The 21,141-nt window shown below is 47.3% G+C and overlaps 1 protein-coding gene and 1 long non-coding RNA gene across 2 annotated transcripts in view; one reads left to right on the plus strand and one right to left on the minus strand.

Annotated features, from left to right (window-relative positions):
• Positions 1 to 4,485: 4,485 nt before the first annotated feature.
• Positions 4,486 to 21,141, plus strand: part of ZC3H3 (zinc finger CCCH-type containing 3) — a 344,144-nt gene continuing 327,488 nt past the window's right edge. The window contains exons 1-2 of the mRNA XM_074943734.1: positions 4,486 to 4,748; positions 18,423 to 18,531. Of these exons, the coding sequence (XP_074799835.1) occupies positions 18,486 to 18,531 (46 nt within the window). The 5' untranslated portion in view covers positions 4,486 to 4,748; positions 18,423 to 18,485. The remainder of the gene's footprint in view (positions 4,749 to 18,422; positions 18,532 to 21,141) is intronic.
• LOC141982051 (uncharacterized) lies at positions 8,397 to 19,615 on the minus strand. The gene is made up of 3 exons (XR_012637937.1): positions 19,481 to 19,615; positions 8,721 to 8,777; positions 8,397 to 8,508 (listed from the first exon to the last, which is right to left on the minus strand). It is a non-coding gene; the product is annotated as an uncharacterized LOC141982051 (long non-coding RNA).

Raw genomic sequence — 21,141 nt, forward strand, 5'->3', positions numbered from 1 at the left:
TTTTTTTTTAATAAAATCCTTCTTTTAAGAACCTGACTGATTTTTCCATTGTTCCAAGATCCAGGTGTTTGGGTCTTTGATGATTTTGTAACAAATTGGTTACGATATTATTCTCAAGCCTCCCCAGGAAAGGGGATGTGTAGGGCTTGGGGGGATATTTTGGGGAAAGACATCTCCAAGTGGTCTCTTTCCCTGTTCTTTGTTTAAAACACTTGGTGTTGGCAGCATACTGTTCAAGGACAAGGCAAAGTTTGTACCTTGGGGAAGTTTTTAACCTAAGCTGGTAAGAATAAGGTTAGGGAGTTTTTCATGTGGGTCCTTACATCTGTACCCTAGAGTTCAGAGTGGGGAGGGAACCTTGACACAGGGTATGCACCTCTTGTATAGAGATGCCTGAACCTTAGAGCAGAGAACCTCTAACACCTACATATGAAGCTGTACTGGGAATGAACTGCCTGAATCCTCAATCCAATGAATTTCCTCAATCCTCCGCATTGTATAAAGAGCCATTCTTTCTCCATAGGCAGGCTATGCACGGTTATAAAGCCTCAGTCTGAGTCTGTAGTTTCCATTACACAGACACTGCTCTGTGCTGAAACAGCTTTCAGTGAGAGCTCCCTCTTTGTGTATTACTCACAGCCCAGAGACAAGGTGCGTTCTTCTGCCATTGGCCTGTTTGGGACCCTCTTAAGAGGTTTGAACCTAAAGTCTAAATCCATCATGCAGGAGCAAGTCCTCAGCAGCTTGGTGCCGTTGCTCCTCTTTTTGCACGACCAGGACCAGGAGGTGGTTGAGGTAAGACTTAACGTCATTTCTCCAGCCCTAAGGAATGACAATTGTCAGGCTCTTCTGCCAGATTCCTCTCTAGAGCCATTTCCCATGGCACAATCTTTTCTGTTTTTTACCCTAATGTGTTTCCTGTACACATGAACCCAAATGTAAAAATACTGCTCCTCACAGACACTTCCGGTACCATTTTAGCCCATGCGAAGAATCAATGCCAGATGCCATTAATAGGAAGGCAGGGACATTAAGGCCACATTGCTGGGTGGCATCTACAAATGCACCTCTCAAAACTTGCATGCGCATCTGACTGCAATTGCAAAACTCTATAAATCAGGTAATTGCAGCCTAAGCACCTCATTTGCATGAATGCATCTGCAAACATCTGCCCACCAAAAATGTGGGAGGAGACTGTAGGACCCCAGGGCCCTAGCTCTGGCTCTTTTTGTGGGATAGGAACAGAGAGACTACAAGGGTCAACCCTTTCCTTCCCTCTCCTGCTTAGGGTAAGTTTTCTTTGTTGGCTTTCAGTGGCTATTGGACATGATCAACAGCATCTGTCCTTCTGACCTCCCTCTCTCCCCTTTGCCATGCAGAGCTGTGAGTGGACTTTAGCCCGATGTAATGACTTCCTGGGATGGAAATTGCTGGAGGAGATATTCACCATGGCCCATTATGACAATCAGCAGGCCTTGTGCACTGTCTGCAAGCACCTGGTCAGTGAACAGTGGGCTTTTATTTGGAATGGGATGATTTGGTGGTGGGGGGCATATGAGTTATCTAATAAATGGCACCATATTTAAAATGACTTGCATCTCCCCCAAGATCTCACTTTGCAGGCTTAGTGACCCTCCTGTCCACACCCTGCTGCTGCTGTCTTAGATCACGCTGGTGAACTGGAAAGCTTGAAAATCCTTGGTGTTTGTCTAAAAGTGATACCGTGAGCAATGCCCATAGGCAGTGGGAAGGGCACTTGGGGACAATGCAGTGGGAATAGGCAGGTGCCATCAGTGCTGGGGACAAGGCCATGGAGCACTCAGAGAGTGCTCGTGATGCTTTTTCCTGTTCAAAATCTCGCTGGCAGGAATTGTCTGCAGCAGAATCACAGACATTAGAAACTGAACAGAGGTACTAGGTGACCCAGCCCCTTCTCCTGAAAATGGAAGAATGTCTGTGCTCCATCCAGTCTAGTTTTAAATATTTCAGGTGAATGGTCTTCCACTGCTGCCTTTGGGAGAGTCGTCTATCAATCATAGAATATCAGGGTTGGAAGGGACCTCAGGAGGTCATCTAGTCCAACCCCCTGCTCAAAGCAGGACCAATCCCCAATTTTTGCCCCAGATCCCTAAATGGCCCTCTCAAGGATTGAACTCACAACCCTGGGTTTAGCAGGCCAATGCTCAAACCACTGAGCTATCCCTCCACCCACTACCAGTGGGCTCACATGTTCACTGAGGCCCCATAGGACCTCTTTTCCCTCCCCCTAATGCTGTTCTCTGGTGACTCCAGCAACATTCCAAGGGCTTGTCTACACTTGAAACACTACAGTGGCACAGCCATGCTGCTGTAGCACTTCCATGTAGACACTACCTATGCCGACGGGAAGGGGTCGCCTGTTGGAGTAAGTAATCCACCTCCCTGAGAGGCAGTAGCTAGGTGGGAAGAATTCTTCTATCAACCTAGCACTGTCCACACCGGGGATTACGTTAGTTTACCTATGCCGTTGATGGGTTTGAATTTTTCAGATTCTTGAGCAACGTGGCTGGGTCGGCCTAACTTTTTAGTGCAGACCAGGCTTGAGAGGAGTTTGCCTAGAAGGTGAAAGCTCTGGATTTGAAAGAATTAGCTGCTGGCACCAAAGTTGGATCAGTCTATTAGCCCACTAGGATCCAGCCTGTGTCTCCTCTTATACCCTCCTCACCTTGTTGACCTAGATATAGTATTTCCCTTTCTTCTACTCCCCAGCCAAGCTCGCTCTCCTATTCAGAGAGGTCTCCTCATTCCTCCCTAGGTTCAGCAATACTCAGGGAGAATCCATGAATTCCTGTTCCAGAGCCAGCACTATCTGAAGAGTGGCCAGGCTCCCGTGAGGAGGGCAGCCAGTATGTTCACAGGTAAACCAAACCACACACTTGACCTTTGTAAGCAACTTCTATCAAAGCCTTTTTCTGACCTTCCTTTCCTCTTTCTTGGGGTTTGTAAAGAACTATAGGAAGCAAGTTACAGCCCTTTCAAGCCCCATGCTTTCATCAGAATTCTTCTAAACCCCACACTATGCTATTCCTGGAATAACTGCTTTAGAACAATGCAAATACTAGAGCTGAGTTAATAATTCACAGCTAATTATTTATTAGGCACATTTTGCTTTTTTGATCTTTGACCACATAGTGAAATTCTCCAGAGTATTTTTGATTCAAAAGGATTTGCAAATAGCTTTAATGACTAATTCTTGGGCAGCTGATTGTGCAAACTGCAAGTGTTACAATTGAATATATATACTTATTCACGCTGTAACTCACCAAACTAATGTAACTGTAACTTTGGGCTTGTCTCCACTTAAAATGCTACAGGAGTGAAGCTGCCTCACTGTAGAGCTTCAGTGTAGACACTATCTGTGCTGATGGGAGGGATTTCCCATTGGCGTAGTTAACCCATCTGCCCGAGAGGCAGTAGCCAGGTCAATGGAAGAATTCAAGAAGTTATAATCAAGCATACAATTGGAAAATAGTTTGTGGCCATTAATTGAGCTACAATTTGCTTTCTGCTAGTATTTGCCCTAGCAAAGCTTGAGTGATCACAGAATGAGATCCTCTGACATTCACCAATACAACTGAAGGAAAATTCATTTTTGCAATTGACCAAATATTTGCCAGGGTATCCCCATTTGCCCACTTCTAGTAGATATCCCCGCCTTTGCAAATCAGCCCTTTAGTCATGCTCCAGATTTGGGCCTCCTAGGAGCTTGTGAACTCATCTAACGACCTGATAGATGTTGTGAAAACTCCTCAATTTGGGGATAGGCCTAAGCAGTAGAAGCTCCCACTGGAGGTTGTGAGGAGAAGTGAGAGGCTAATTATTTTAACCATCTCTCTAGGGTTCATTGTTCATCACATGGATGCCAGCCGCATGAGTGGAGGAGATATGTCCTCACTGCTCAGTGGTAAGTGAGGATCCTGGCCTTTGAACCAAGCAAATTAATATACCTGAGTGTGCACATCTAACCAGTCATGTGTCTGTGCACGACTGTTTCAGGGTGTGTGTTTAACTAGAGTGTGTGCCTGTCTGTTTCTGGATGTTTGGGTAACAGATTTGCACATATAAGGTATTCCTCTAGGCACAGCTGTTTCTGATCACATGGGTAGCATGTTTGTGTATCTAAGTTCATGGTCTCTGATTGCGTATTTGCATATCTCTATGGGTGATCACGAGTCAGTGCCTGACCTGCTCCTTGTTTCAGCTCTCAGTGATTCGCTGCTTGACCCTGAGCCCTCAGTCTGCAGTGTTGCCTCTGTCTCTATCCAGCAAGTGAAGCAAGTCTCTGAGAATCTGGCTGTGACAAGTGTCCTGATCTCACTGAGGAGGCTATTCTGCTGCGTGACCAGCCAAAACAGAGAGAAACCTCTGTATGAGGACAGCCCTTTTAAAAGAAAGAGATGGATGGAATTTCAAGATTCAAAGACTGTGTGAGAATTAATTAAAAAAAAAGTAAGAATAAAACAAGAGACTCCTTACTGGAGACTTCCATGCCTCTGGTCCTGCATTGGGAAGCACACAAAAAGGAAAAAAATCCCACGCTCTCTGTAGAAGAACTTGTTCCTCCAGCATTAGAAAAAACTGGCAGAGCTCCTGAGAGGTGAACACAGATCTTGCCTCCAGGCAGAAAATTGGACTTATAGCTTTTCTCTCAACAAAGGAAAATAAATTTTGATGCAGTGTGTCGTTAACCTGTGGAATTCTCTGCCCCGGTAGGTCAGTGAGAAATACTATGGGGAGAGGGTGGGAAGGAGACTGTGTCAATATGCTCTTCAACCAGGGTGTGCTTTAGCTGGACTTCAGATGTTACTATATATACAAGCTCTTGGTTTTGCTCAGCTTGGAATCATCTTTGTTTAAAGGAGCACTGTGAAATGGAGTGAGGCCGTGTACAGCACAAATAAGGAAGTATCTTGGTTCAGTTTTAAAAGGGATCTTGTTCGGCCTGGACTAATAGAAAGGCTTAGTCCAGCTCTGGGCTATTTGGTCCCATTTGCTTCACAAGCTCAAGGAGAGAGGTTTGGCAAGAGAGGCACTCCCATAAGCATTCCCACTTGCAGACATACTCTTTGAAGAAAGATTCCCTGGTGGCTTTTTCCCCTTAGTAGACCACTGTAGTCTATTAATTTCTGGATTAATATATTGATTATGGATAGATTGGCTTTATATTAGATCACAGTCACCTGGGTTAAGAGTTCAGCTTCCTACACAATTTGTTATGGACCGAGATGTAGGCAGCCTGGCCTAGTAGTCAGAGCACCAGTCAAGTCTAGTGGGTGGAGCAGGCATCCCAGTTGTGGAACAAAGCCAAGGGTCAGCACTAGAGTCAGCTGCCAGTTACCAGAGCCAGGGGTCAAGCCAGAGTCAGAACCAGGAATTGAAGCTGTGAATTCAGAGCCGAGATCAGATGCCAAATGCCAGAGACAAGGTCAAGCCAGAGTCAGAAGTTGGAGGATGGGGTCGGAGTCAGGACTGGTCATTGAGAATTGGTAGTGAGGTGTAAGGGCAGGAGGATAGTCAAAGATGAAGCATAAAGCAGGAGGATGGTGGGAACAGGAGCGAAGGCAGGGGTGAGGCAGGAGGCAAGCAGGAATCATGAACAGGGTTGGTTGCAGAATACAGGCACAAGCAGGGTCCAATGCAACCACAACAGAAAACCACCTTGTTGCTCAGACAAAATTCCTGTTCCTCCTTCTGGTTTAAATAGCATAGTTGGCCCAATCGGCGGAGCTGGATGATCTTCCAATCAGAGTTCATGTGGGTGGTGTCTTGGCTGGGGCAATAGTCTTACTAGCTTCACAGCCCATCAGGTTTCAGTAGACATTGGGTGGAGGCCAGGGTGCAGCAGCTGTTTAGGGACTCCCAAGCCTGGGTTCAAGATCTGGGACATCACACAACTACCGTAGCAGGATTAGTCGCGTGAGCATCATCAGCTTCAGAGACTCCAGAAGCACATGAGGGACCATGACCACAACTGATGTACCTACAGGTTCTCAAGTATCCTTTTATTGAGAATTTTACTAAACAGATAAACTATATCAAAAATACTGCAACACAGCAGGAAAGAAAGGGGTAACACAGCATGTGTAGTCCTAATCCTGGCATCACTTACACTTCCTGGTAGGGACCCTGAGGTGTCAATCATTGTTGTCATCATCACCACCAGTGGCTGTCATCCTGGCTTCTCCTTCCCATAAGACAACACAGGCCAGGACTCAACTTTCATAGTACATTACTCTGACATCCCCTGTACTTTATGCTTATGCATAATGGTTTCAGCTCCTTTTCCTTATCTGTACATCCACACCCCACTGATTTCAGGGTGTCATGTTTTACATAGGCTAACTCCTTAGTTCCTCTTACATTCATTAACACTTGTCAGTGAGTTACTATGCGAGAGACAAGGTGGAAAGTACAAACTTTCAAGCTACAAGCAGCTCTTCTTTCAGAAGGAAGCAGAGTGTCTGAGCTAAGCACAGGTTGAGACAGATTGTTAAGCAGAAGGGGTAACCTGGGTGGTGGTCACTTGAAATGAAGTGGGCCATTTGGGGTTAGGCTGTTATGCATAAAGAGTTTGAAGTGAGCCATTAAGGACAGCAGGCAGTGTGGCGTGTTAAAATTGGTGCAATGAGCCATAAAATTAGTGTCCCTGTGAAGTCCATGGTTTTTGTTGTCTAGCAGAGTTATGACTTTATGTTCCCACTATTTTCTGAAGTCCCTCTTTGGATAGCTGCCATCTCAGTACTGACTTAGACCAACCTCGCTTAGTTGATGAGAGCTGAAGAACTCTCAAAGGCGTTGTCTTTTCTCCTTTAAGAACTTCTAAAAATAATCATTGTCACTGTGAATTACGGGAAGGTCACTAAAATGGCTTTGAACTCGCTCTCCCATTTCCTCCGAGTGTTTCCCTCCCAAACACATTTGTATAGGTCTGCATGCAGTGCCGTCGCTAGCAGAGCGATGGCACTAAACCCAGGGAAGAATGAGGCCAAGAAGCAGGAATTAGAATAGAAAAGTGATGCTCATTTGATAAATGAAAGTGGCTCTTCCTTTAGGGTTACGCTGCAGCTTCTTTTCCTGTAACTGACATTTTTCTCTCCATTTTCTATATAACCCAAGAGACATCTCCCTCCCTCAGGCAGGTACTCCCGAGCCTTGCTGTTATCAGGAAAAATACAATTCTGAAGTTAATTTGCCCTTGGGAGTACTATTTTTTTTTTAGAGTAAGAAGAGCAGAAGTTTTCAGAACAGATACAACTTTTTTTTAGTAGTAAATAAACGTCAGGCTCTTCAGGGCTCCTCTCTCAGTCCGGGGACCAAGTATATCATTGACTCATTGCAATGCTAATCAATAACAGGAGCCTCCCCAGCCAAGATCAGGGCCCCATGGTGGGGCAATGCAAAGACAGTCCCCGTGTATAGTCAGAGACAAAGGGGGAAGATGAGAACTGAACCGTGAAGTGACTGGCGAAACAACACAAAGCAAGTTAGTGGTAGAATTGGAACTAGCATTCTAGTCTCCTGAGTCCCAGTCTAGTGCCCTATCCACTGGAACATGCTGCCTCCCAACAGCTTGCTGAATGGCCTGATGGCACTCTCAGGGTTAGACCCCTCTAACTGGTATTAATTTGTTCCTACAGGGAGTCCTAAGAGCTGGGTTCTATTCCGGGATCTACCACTGACTTGCTGCATGACCATAAACAAGTCACTTCACCTGTGTATGTCTCTGTCCATACCTGATCACTTCTTGCCTTGCCTACGTCAACCTCCTCCTTTTCGCTGCCTTCCCCAGTTCTCACATCATATCCCCATATCTAGCATGTTGCTATCTTCCTTTCCTGTTCGTTGGCCCAGCCATATCTCACCTCCTCCTGAAGCTTTGAATTGGCTTCTGTCTCTTTCCTTATCATACCCCAATGCCTCATCCTCACTTTCATGCACAACTCCACCCCAGCCCAGCCTACATCTTGTCTCATCTCTTCCAGTACCTCTCTTAAATTGCACTCAGTGTTCTGCCAACATGTTGCACTTTGGCCCTCCCTTCAGTTCCTTCCCCAGACAGCTCTCTGCCAACACTGACACTGGTTCATTTCCTTGGAATCTCCTTCCTCGTCCCATGTACCATGCAGTCTCACTCTCCGCCTTCAAATCCATCCTCGCCACCTTCTTTATCTTACTAGTGTTTTACATTGAGCCAGCAGTTGTAGTTCTGAGCACTCTGAGTATTTAAAATATGTTCTTATCCTACTCTTCTTCTTAGCATATGCGCAACGTGCCTCAGGTGGCATGTGACCAAGATTCATCACCGAATTTGATCAACTGGTTGGATCATTACTAGCAACAGCTATCATAAATACCTTCTTCCATCTCTAGCTGGCCAGGAGACTGCATCCCATCCAGATAAGTGCAGGTTTGGCTCCAGTGACTCATGTATTCATATCTTCCAGGCTTGATTACTGTAACACACTGTACCTGGGAATGAAAACCACAGGCCTTGAAAAACCTCTGTCTCGTTCTGCATGCTGCTTCATTTCCTAGTCAATACAGGTCAACATGAGCTCCATTAGCCCCGCATTGCTCCAGTAGCTACCCTGGCCCCCATTGGGCTGCAGATCATATTCAAGGTGCTGGTTTTAATAATCAAAACACTCAGTAGGTTGGGCCCACATAGTGCAGGGAACTACCTTTCTCTCCATGACCAGGACCTTCCACCATAGCTGCTTTCTTCACGGACTGTGGATCTATGAATGACAATTGAGACTGGTCAGAGTGGGAGGCAGAGCCTTCTTAGTTGCCATAAATCTCCCTTTTACAGGAAATTAGAATGACCACAGATTCCAATACTCCCTTCAATCCCAGTGCAAGACACTTCTCTTAAGCAAGTCTTTCCCATGACATAAAGAAAACCTTTCTATCCTTCCAACTGCAAAAAGAAGTGCAACAACTAAAGACTTAAACAACGAGAAGTACTTGTGGCACCTTAGAGACGAACAAATTTATTTGGACATAAGCTTTTGTGGGCTAAAACCCACTTCATCAGATGCATGGAGTAGAAAATACAGTAGGAAGATATAACAGTACACGAAAAGATGGGAGTTGTCTTACCAAGTAGGGGGTGCCCCTCTGCCAGGTACATTGTCCAAACTGGACAGCCTCTATGCAAAAGAATAAATGGACACAAATCAGACATCAAGAATTATAACATTCAAAAACCAGTCGGAGAACACTTCAACCTCCCTGGACACTCAATAACAGACTTAAAAGTGGCAATTCTTCAACAAAAAACTTCAAAAACAGACTCCAATGAGAAACTGCAGAACTGGAATTAATTTGAAAACTGGACACCATCAAATTAGGCCTGAATAAAGACTGGGAGTGGATGGGTCACTACAAAAACTAATTTCACCATGCTAATTTCCCCCTACTGTTACTCACATCTTCTTGTCATCTGTCTGAAATGAGCCACCCTGGTTATTACTACAAAAGTGATTTTGCGTCCTGTTGCTAATAGCCCACTTTAATTGAATTGTCTCATTAGAACTGACACCCCTCACTTGGTAAGGCAACTCCCATCTTTTCATGTACTGTTATATATATATCTTCCTACTATAGTTTCCACTCCATGCATCTGATGAAATGGGTTTTAGCCCATGAAAGCTTATGCCCACATAAATTTATTAGTCTCTAAGGTGCCACAAGTACTCCTTATTGTTTTTGCTGATACAGACTAACACGGCTACCACTCGGAAACTAAAGACTTAGATACCTGCTGGATTTTGGAAATATATATGGTGCACAGACAATATAGTGATGCACATGGTATAAATACCTAAATAGATCTGGTCATTAATTGGCATTTGCTATGCAGTAAAACAATTATGCTCTTATTGCTATTAATATTAGGACTCTAGGTTGGTGGAAAACACCTGTGAGGGTGATGCTTATTATAAGTAATATTGAAAGGTAAAAGGTTCCTAGAAGATCCCTGTGCATTCTCCTTTGGAAGCCAAATTCTGTGAGCAGCCAGCAGGAAATGCTAGCTGCTCCCACTCATACTATCATCAGTTCTCTGCAATCTGCTGGCTCAGCGCTTAACTAAGTTGAACATTTTAGCTCTTCTCAGCAAGTTTCCTGTAAGCCACCAAGAGACTCCTGACTAAACCAAAGCTGATAAAGCTATGATTTCAAATGTGTGAGTAACTTAATTGGGTCCTATTGCACGCTTGTCACAAGATACATAGTTCTAGTGACGTTTAAACCCATTAGAGGGATTAGCACAAGGTTTGTTCTAGGCAGAATGAGACAATTTAATTTCTCTTAAGTGTGCCATCCTCCCTGGGGCATGTTCTCACATACAGACTCCCTGCCAATCCAGCATCAAAATCTTGTATTTGCTTTTTACTGTTTCTTTAATTAAATTAGACTCACAAACAAGTGTCATGCAACTGCAGTGTAATTATCAAAGAACAAGTGTCAGGAATACTTTGTGGTTTACAAATGTGTTTTTTTAACACACATCAAGCAAGACTGCTGAACGTTTGGCATTTGGCACTAACTCAGCAAAGGGAAAAAGGAGTTTATTTTAATGGTGCAGCATCCCTTGGGTCTGTACTTTGCCCTCAACAATAGGAGAAATCTGTAAGGTAGACGCTATCTATCTTAGATACTTACATGACCCTTTAACAGAATTCACTCACTGCTAGGCACTCCCTCATGACCACATGTGGTGTCTCACCTCTCTTGCTGGCCTATTGCCCCTGGCACTGTGGAGGTTTCTCTGCCTGGTTATTTGGTCCACCACCTGGTTCACTGTCTTTAGCCCACCCCTTTTGGGGTCCCAGATGTCCTAACCAAGAAGTTGTCCCTTTCAACTTCAAAAAAGGGGAACTACCCAAAAATTAGGAGTCTAGTTAAACAGAAATTATAAGGAACAGTCACAAGAGTGAAATACCTGCACACTTCATGAAAATTTTAAAAATACCAGAATAGAGCCTCAAACTAAACATATACTCCAAATAATGAAAAATAGTGAGAGGACCCAAAATGGCACCATGGCTAAGCAACAGAGTAAAGGAGGTGGTCAGAGACAAAAAGAGATCTTTTAAAAATTGGAAGTCAAATCCTGCTGGGGAAAATAGAAAGGAACATAAATTCTGGCAAGTCAGGTGTAGAAGTATAATCAGATCTGCAAAAAATCTGAAAAGCAACTAGCAAAAGACAAACATTCTAACAGCAAAATTTTTTTTAAGTACATCAGAAGCAGGAAGCCCACCAATCAATCAGTGGGGTGACTGGACAATTGAGGTGCTAAAAGAGCATTCAAGGAAAACATGGCCATTATGGAGAAGCTAAATGAATTATTTGCATCACTCTTCACTGCAGAGAATGTGAGGGAAATTCCCACACCTGAGCCATTCTTTTTAGGTGACAATCGGAGGAACTGTCCCAGATTGAAGTGTCATTAGAAGAGGTTTTGAAACAGATAAATTAAACCATAATAAGTCACCAGGACAAGATGGTATTCATAAGAACATAAGAACGGCCATACTGGGTCAGACCAAAGGTCCATCTAGCCCAGTATTTTGTCTTCCAACAGTGGCCAATGCCAGGTGCCCCAGAGGGAATGAACAGAACAGGGAATCATTGAGTGATCCATCCTCTGTTGCCCATTCCCAGCTTCTGGCAAACAGAGGCTAGAAACACCATCCCTGCCCATCCTGGCTAATAGCCATGAATGGACCTATCCTCCATAAATTTATCCAGTTCTTTTTTGAAACCTGTCTTGGCCTTCACAACATCCTCTGGCAAAGTGTTCCACAGGTTGACTCTGCATTGTGTGAGGAACTACTTCCTTTTGTTTGTTTTAATCCTGCTGCCTATTAATTTCATTTGGTGACCCCTAGTCAATCATCCAGGAGTTCTGAAGGATGAAATTGCAGAACTACTAACTGTGATATGTAACCTCTCACTTAAATCAGCTTCCATATCAAATGATTGGAGGATAGCTAATGTGATGCCAATTTTTTAAAAAGGCTCCTGAGGTGATCCTGGCAATTACAGGGCGGTAAGCCTAACTTCAATACCAGGCAAATTGGTTGAAACTATAGTAAAGAACAGAATTATCAGACACATAGATGAACATGATATGTTGGGAAAGAGTCAACGTAGCATTTATAAACGGAAATCATGCCTCACTAATCTGTTAGAATTCTTTGAGGGTGCCAACAAGCATGTGGACAAGAGTGATCTAGTGGATATGGTGCAGTTGGACTTTCAGAAAGTCTTTGACAAGGTCCCTCACCAAAGGCTCTTAAGCAAAGTAAGGTGTGCTGAGATAAGAGGGAAGGTCCTATCATGGATCATTAACTGTTTAAAAGATAGGAAACAAAGGGTAGGAATAATCAGTCAGTTTTCACAGTGGAGACAAGTAAATAGCTACGTCCCCCAGGGATCTGTACTGGCATGAGTGCTGTTCAACATATTCATAAATGATCTGGAAAAAGGGGTAAGCAGTTTGGTAGCAAAGTTTGCACACCATACTAAATTACTCAAGATAGTTAAATCCAAAACGGACTGCGAAGAGAAGTGAGTTGTAGCTCACGAAAGCTTATGCTCAAATAAATTTGTTAGTCTCTAAGGTGCCACAAGTACTCCTTTTCTTTTTGCGGATACAGACTAACATGGCTGCTACTCTGAAACCTGTCACTAAAGTGGGTGACTGGTAAAGCTATGATTTAGTCACAGGTATTTTTAGTAAGTCATGGATAGATCACAGGTAATAAACAAAAAATCATGGCCCCTGACCTGTCCATGACTTGTACTATAAATACCCCTGACTAAATCTTATGGGCTCTGGGGGACTCCAGGGTGCTGCAGGTGGTTGGGAGTCGGGGGAGCGCTCCGGCAGACACCATGATCTCTGTGAAAGACTCGCAGCCTTAGTGACTGGGCAGTAAAACGGCAGATGAAATTCAGTGTTGATAAATACAAAGTAATGCACATTGGAAAACATAATCTCAACTATACATACAAAATGATGGCATCTAAATTAACTGTTACCACTCAAGAGAGAGATCTTGGAGTCATTGTGGATAGTTCTCTGAAAACATCCATTCAATGTGCAGTGGCGGTCAAAAAAGCAAACAGAATGTTAGAAACCATTAGGAAGGGGATTGATAATAAAAGACAGAAAAATATCATAATGCCTCTCTATATATCCATGGTATGCCCACACCTTGAATACTGCAGGCAGTTCTAGTCACCCCCTCTCAAAAAAGATACATTAGAATTGGAAAATGTACAGAGAAGGGCAACAAAAATGATATGGGGTCTGGAACAGCTTCCGTATGAAGAGAGAATAAAAAGACTAGGACTGTTCAGCTTCAAAGAGAGACATACTAAATTGATATGATCGAGGGCTATAAAAATCATGAATGGTGTGGAGAAAGTGACTAAGGCAATGTTATTTATTCACATAACTCAAGAACCAGGGGTCACCCAATGTAATTAATAGGCAGCAGGTTTAAAACAACAAGGAGGTACTTCTTCACACAATGCACAGGCAATCTGTGGATACTCATTGCCAGGGTATATTGTGAAGGCCAAAAGTATAACTGGGTACAGAAAAGGGTTAGACAAGTTAATGGAGAATAGAGTCCATTAATAGCTAGTGCCCAAGATAGTCAGGGATGTAATCCCATGCTCAGGGTGCCCTGAAGCCAGAAGCTGGGACTGGACAACAGGGGATGGATCACTCGATAATTGCCCTGTTTGTTCAGTCCCTCTAAAGCACCTGGCATTGGCCACTGTTGGAAGACAGGATACTGGGCTGGATGGACCATTGGTCTGGCCTGGTATGGCCATACTTACGTTCTTAAGAGTCCCAAACTCTCTCTTTAATGAAAACAAAAAGCCATCTCCCTTCTCAGACGCTCTTCTTCAGCCAGTCCTCAGTTCATCCTGCTGCTCCTTGCTGAGCTCAACAACCTTTGTGCAGGGCTTGTAGGGGAACCCAGTCCCACCCTTGAAGCCCAGGGCCCTGTACTGCACAGCTAGATCGGCTCCCTTGCCCATACTGCGGTCTTCCTGGCGGTCACTTCCGACTTTGTCTTGTTACTTCCCCTCTGGGTCTCCCAGTCACTTCCCCGGTTAGTCACGGCCTGAAGAGCTTTTCTTTTCCTGCAGCTTTCTTTTCCTGCTCTGAGCTATCCCACTTCTCACTCAGGGCCCTGCAGGAGCCTTCTTGTGCCCTACAGTCTCCTCCCACCAGCTCTTTCCCCAGACAGGCCCTACCAACACATAAACCCAGCTCCTTTCATACAGGAAGCCTCTGATTCCTCACGGGTGAGGCTTGTCCTATAATCAGGGCTGGCTTAGTCTCAGGCTCTCCAGCCCACAGGCAAGCCAGCCTGTTACATGCCCCCTTGCTGTAGTATTTGTACACCTCACACTCTAACATATTTATCTTCACAACACCCCTGGGAGGTAGGATGCTGCTATTATCCCGATTTTGCTGATAGGAAATTGGGACACAGAGGAATTGTTTCATATAGCTTCGCAGAGGTAAAGGCCAGAAGGTACCATTAGATCATCTAGTCTGACCTCCTGTATAACACAGGCCAGAGAATTTCATCCTATTACTCCTGTATTGAACTCAGTACCTTGTGTTTCACTAAAGCATCTTCCAGAAAGGCAGTCAGTCTTGATATGAAACACACATTTACTGCGCAAAGCTATATCTGAGATGGAGAAGGGACTCCCAACAGAGGGGATTCACAACCAGTGCAAACCCAGCCAACTCACTGACAGTTTGGGGTCACAGCACAGTGAATAAAGTTACTCAAGTGCTAATAAAGGGCTTTTTCAAATCTGATGGGTTGTTAACAGCAGACAACATTTCTTTGAAGAAAATCCACATTCAACAACATACCAACACTGAGCGGTATGTTCACGTACCACAGGCTCTTCTACCTCTTCAGGTCAGGTGTTTTTTTTAACCTAGTTGACAAAGCCTATATGCTGTTCCTACCTTTCAGGGGAGGGCCCTAAAACGCTTTCCACTTGCCTCATTTGTTAAGCTGCAGAAATGTCTTTATTTAGTGACATTTGAATGCATTACAATTAAAAGGTTAACATTTCCCACTGTCACTACCGTCAGTGGAGCTCTTGTATAGACTGGCTTCCTGTAGTTCAACTGCCATGTTATGCAACCTAACTCAAAGCGGGTCTACTCTGGAAAACTTCAGCCATAGCTTCAGCCGTCTGAAGTACTGCTCCTTCAGTGTGTCCTTCAGAGGATCCTCCACATTCCACCCTCCAACTTTCTGCAGGGAAATTCCACAGGGCTCTGTCCTTGGTCCCTCTCTCTTCTCCCTCTACTCTTTAACTATGGGCAGTCTCATTCAGAAACAGAAATTAAACTACCATCTTTATGCTGATGAGTGCCAGATCTACCTCTCTTCATCGGACCTGCCTTCTTCTGTCCAAACTAAAAGGTCAGCTGGTCTCTCTGGCATCTCCTCTTGGATGTCTAGCCATCACCCCATGTTTAACCTGGTTAAACACAAAGCTCTTATTCCCAGCTCACCCCACTACTTCCCTTCTTGATCACTGTGAACACCACCACCATCCTGCCTGTCACTCAGGCCTGTAAACTGGGCATTATCTTCAACCTGAACATCTCTCCAGGTTTTCATATCCAGGCTATGTTTAATACTTGCTGATTCTTCTTTCATAACATCTTTAAGATGCGGCCTTGCCAAATGCAACCTTGCCTCACTCATAGCCATTCAGGACGCAGCTGCAATGATCATTTTCCTAGCCTGTCGCTCTGACCACGTCACTCTTCTCTGTACATCCTTCCACTGGCTCCCCTTTCTCTACTGTATCAAATATAAGCTACTTGTCTTTACTTCAAGGCCCTTTGTGGCCTATCTGCAACTTCATTTCTCAGTCAGTATTGAAAGGTTTATTTCAGCTTTTGATCAGTCCAGGATGCCAGCCTCCATCCCCACTTGTTTGAAAATCTAATAAGCCCCTTCCTGCTTTCACCCGTGCTTCCCCTCATGCTTGGGAGGAACTCCCCAGAAACACAGGCACTGGGTTCTAATTTTCCCTGGGGGTGCTCAATGCCTACTCAACCCCAGACCCCACCCCAATTCCACCCCTTCTCCCAAACGTCCACCCCTTCCCGCCCCTGCTCTACCTCTTCCCCCAAGGCCCCACCTCCACCCTGCCTATTCCTGCCCCCGTTCCTCCTCTTCCCCGCCCTGTTCTGCCCCTTACCTCCCAGTGCCTCCTGTATACCGCTGAACAGCTGTTCTGCGGCATGCAGGAGGTGCTGGGAGGGAGGAGGAGTAGTTGATCGGTGAAGGCCACAAGTGGATGGGAGTGGGGGGGAGGGATGGGAGCTTGGCTGCCGGTGGGTGCTAAGCACCCGGGAGCACCCATGGCTTCAGCGCCTATGCCCGTAAACATCCATCAAGCTATGTCATTATCCACTTTCAAAACCCCCTTAAAACTCTCCTTTGTTGCGATGCCTGCAAAAAACTAAGACCACTGACTACTGTGTTGACCATTATTAGCCCATTGTTTCTTTGTCCTCCCCTATCTGTCTGCCTCCATCTATTGTCTCTTGTTTTATACTAAGATTGTAAGCTCTTTGGGGTAGGGATCATCTTTGTACAGCGTCTAGCACAGTGGGGCTCTGGTCCATGACTAGGGTTCCTGGGCACTATGGTAATAAAAATATTAATAAGGGATTAGTCTATAAGAACCAATAGTCAAATTGGGAAATAAAAATGTGTTAATGCTATCTATGTCCCAATTACCACAGTAACTGAGTGCTTCACAATCTTTAATGTATTTGTGTTCATAACATCTGGATGAGTTAGGGCAGGGCCATTCTCCGATTAATTTTTTTGAGTTAATCACGTGAGTTAACTGCAATTAATCAACAGTGCTAATACTTACCTAATTCATCATTTAGGGTCTGACCCAAAGCCCACTGAAATTAACATAACTCTTTCTACTGACCTCAGTGGGCTTTGAGTCAGGCTTCTAGTACTGAGGTTCTCAAACTGTGGTCCATAAAGCACCTGCTGTTGGTCTGTGGAAAGTTGTATGTTCATATGGTGCCAGATCCTCCTTATTTCTAGTTACTCAATTGCATTAAAAGACAGCTACAAATACATTAGATATTATCCTGTATTACTTTTCCATGTTAGCAATTCCCACTTGGCCAGTTTTTCTACTGCCTTAGCTTTTCTATTGGAGGGTGCTGGGTTGTTTTCTCTTTAAGTGTGCCAATCCTCTAACTATCAGGAGCAGGTGCATGTCACATGGCTGGAAGCACTACTGGTGCAGCAGATGGTGGTGATGGTTGTGGGTGCCTGAGAGGAGAAGGGGAGGTGGAGGGATGCCTGGTAGGGCAAGTGGGGGCCAGGGTGGTGGGGAAGAGGTGGATCAAGTTAGTGGTAGTTGGGTGCCTGGGATGATTGGGGGAGGGTCAGGGGGTGGGAAAACACTTGGAAAGGGAAGAGGAGGGTCAGGGCTGTGGGGGTGGGACACCTGGGAGGGGCAGGATGGTGAGGGTGCCTAGGAGGGGAAAAGGAGGGTCAGGGCTGTGGCGGTGGGTTGCCTGAGGGGGGAAGAGGAGAGTCAAAGCCATGGGACCGGGGGGATACCTGAGAAGAGTCAGGGTGGTGGTGGGGACACCTGGGAGCTGCCTAGAAGGGGAAGAGGAGGGTCAGGCCAATGGAGGTGGGGGGCCTAGGAGGGTCAGGGCAGTGGGGCGGGAGGGGGGGGATACCTGAGAAGAGTCAGGGTGGTGGTGAGGGCGCCTCGGAGGGGCAGGCTGGTGAGGGTGCCTGGGAGGGGGAAGAGGAGAGTCAGGCCAATGGAGGTGGGGGGCCTAGGAGGGTCAGGGCAGTGGGGCGGGAGGGGGGGGATACCTGAGAAGAGTCAGGGTGGTGGTGAGGGCGCCTCGGAGGGGGAAGAGGAGGGTCAGGCCAATGGAGGTGGGGGGCCTAGGAGGGTCAGGGCAGTGGCAGTCCGGGGAGGGGACACCAGGGACGGGCAGGGGAGGGTCATGCTGCTGGGGGTGGGGGACGCCGGCGTGGGGCAGGAGGGGGATGGTCGGGGGGGGGGGGGAAGGATCAGGCCGCTGGGGGGCGGGGCCGGTTTTTCCGTCTCTCGGGGACGAGGGGCTGGCGCGGAGGGGGCAGCTGGAGCAGCGCGGGCCCGGCTCGAGGAGACCCGTACGAGGGGTAAACTCTCCTCCCGTTCCCAGTTGCCAAGGGAACGGAATGCAGCAGCCTCCGGCCTCACGTGATCAGGCTCCCTCACGTGACCGGTTAATGAGTGTCGCGGCCTGGTGACGTTTCCAGAGGGAGGTGCTCCGGTCCCGCGGCGCAGGACGATGACGTAGCAGGGGGCGGCCAGCGGCGGGGATGGAGGAGAAGGAGCAACTGCGGCGTCAGATCCGCCTGCTGCAGGGTGAGGGGCGCTCGGCCGCGACGGAACGGGTCTGAATCGCTGTGTCCTGAGGGCGGCCCCTCCCACCCCGCCGCGCCGCGCCGTCCTCGCGGGCCCCTTACCCCTCCCCTCCCCTCCCCCACCCGGGCCCGATACTGCCGCTGCGCCACCCCCCCCACGGGTTCGTTACCGCCTCCGTCTGCTGCCGCGCCGCCCCCTCCGGTTACCCCCCCGAAGTCTGCCAGTGTTCCGCCCCCTGGTCCTGTGACTCCCCCCCCCCCCCCCCGGTCTGCTGCCGCGCCGCCCCCTCCGGTTACCCCCCCGAAGTCTGCCAGTGTTCCGCCCCCTGGTCCTGTGACTCCCCCCCCCCCCCGGTCTGCTGCCGCACCCCCCCCTCCGGTTACCCCCCCCCAAGTCTGCCAGTGTTCCGCCCCCTGGTCCTGTGACTCCCCCCCCCCCCCCGGTCTGCTGCCGCGCCGCCCCCTCCGGTTACCCCCCCGAAGTCTGCCAGTGTTCCGCCCCCTGGTCCTGTGACTCCCCCCCCCCCCGGTCTGCTGCCGCACCCCCCCCCTCCGGTTACCCCCCCGAAGTCTGCCAGTGTTCCGCCCCCTGGTCCTGTGACTCCCCCCCCCCCCCGGTCTGCTGCCGCACCCCCCCCTCCGGTTACCCCCCCGAAGTCTGCCAGTGTTCCGCCCCCTGGTCCTGTGAATGCCGCCCCCCCCTCCGGTTGCCCTCCCCCCAAGTCTGCCAGTGTTCCGCCCCCTGGTCCTGTGACCGCCCCCCCCCACCCCCCGTCTGTTGCTGCGCCGCCCCCACCCCCGGTTACCCCCCCCCCCAGTCTGCCAGTGTTCCGCCCCCTGGTCCTGTGACTACCCCTCCCTCCCCCCCCCCCGCTGCTGCACCTCACCCCCGCTGCGGTGTGAGGGTCCAAGCTACCCCCGATTCGCTGCAGTAAGGGGAGGGAGCTGACCTGCTGCGATGCTCTTTCTCCCCGAGCTTCTTGTCCCTGGTGCTGGGATTGGGTTGTGTGGCTCCTCAGTCTGAGCTGTGGGGCAAAGACTGGGCACCTTCCCTACCTCCCTTTGGACCCCTAAAAGGCTCCTCCCAGTCTCTCGGGTCCTTCGCAGAGAAGCTGGGGCCTGTTTGTGTGACCTTGTCTAGTTCCTGGTGAAAGACACCAGTTGAGATCTGGGGCCTGGGCTGAGGGATGCCTTGCTTTGTGGGTTGCAAGGTGATTTTTCTAACTTTCAGTGCTAGAAACCCCATCTTGGGTCCTGGAAATCCACTTGTGCTCTCCCCTCTGTCAGAGCTCTTATCTTTGACTGAGGGTATGTCTAGACAGTGGAAAAACCCCAAACCCTGTGGCAGTGAGTCTTCGTGCCCAGGTCAGCTGACTGGGGAACATACTACAGGGCTAAAAATAGCAGTGTCAGTGTTCCCCCTTAGGCTCTGAAACCCAGTGAGGAGGAGGACTTGTGGCACCTTAGAGACTAACAAATTTATTGGGGTATAATCTTTCGTGAACTACAGCTTACTTTGCTCAAATAAATTTGTTAGCCTCTGAGGTGCCCCAAGTCCTCCTTTTTGCGGATACAGACCAACACGGCTGCTACTCTGAACCCAGTGAGGAGGGTGGGTCTCAGGGCCTGGGCTCCAGCCTGATCCTGAAAATCTGCACTGTTGTTTTTAGCCCCAGGCTCTGAGACGGTGCACCACCCGTTTTTTTTCTTTGCAGTGTAGACATACCAATACTGTCTGAGATGGACACAACCAGGTACACCTGATCTCATATGACTATTTTTGCACCACCATAGGCATGCATGGAGCTGTACACACAAGTAAGATGACTTGGTCCTTGCTCTGAGGATCTCGTAATGTTATTAGATGCAATGCAGACCAAGTGTGGTTCTGGGGGGTGGAATGAAGAGCAGCCAAAAAAGTAATTGGATTTTGTGTTTTGATGTGTGTCTTGTTGCGGCTGGATTTTGAAATACATTTCAACATCAATGGAGCAGTTTGTGAGCAGGGAGTTTAGCTGACAGGTCAGCTTATGTTGCCTTTCTGCAGCTATATGGTCTAGTTTTTGGCAATAGGAGAAACTTGTTTTCTTCATTAAAGCACATAGAGATCCCTGGAAAAAATGCAGGGCTCAGATATAGTCCTTTGTTAAGCCCTTTCATCTGAAGATCACAAAGTGCTTTATAAATATTGATATTTACCAAGCCTCGCAATCCCTCTCCCCCTGTAAGCATATTCATCCATATTATTGTTAACAGGGAAACTGAGGCACAGAGACATGCAAGTGAGTCACTTGGGCAAATCACTTCATTGTTAGTCAGTGGCGGAGCTGGGATTAGATCCCAAGCCTCCTGACTCTTAGTCTCTTGCTTTAATAATAAGTCTACCCTTCCTTTCCTAAACCAAATAATAAGCACCTCTATAGGGGACTGTATTGTGCTGTATATGAGCAGGATCAGATTAGGGTTGCTAGGCAATCGCCACTATAAAGGGGCTCAGAGATGCAATAGTGAGAGCTAAAAAGATACCTATAAAAGAAATATGCAGGAAGTTTTCTCCGCTTCTTGTCTGTCCCCCCTCCTACCACCACCCTTACCACGAGTGATCTACAGG

Source organism: Natator depressus, chromosome 2 (genome assembly GCF_965152275.1).
Source record: "Natator depressus isolate rNatDep1 chromosome 2, rNatDep2.hap1, whole genome shotgun sequence".
Taxonomy (NCBI): Eukaryota; Metazoa; Chordata; order Testudines; family Cheloniidae; genus Natator; species Natator depressus.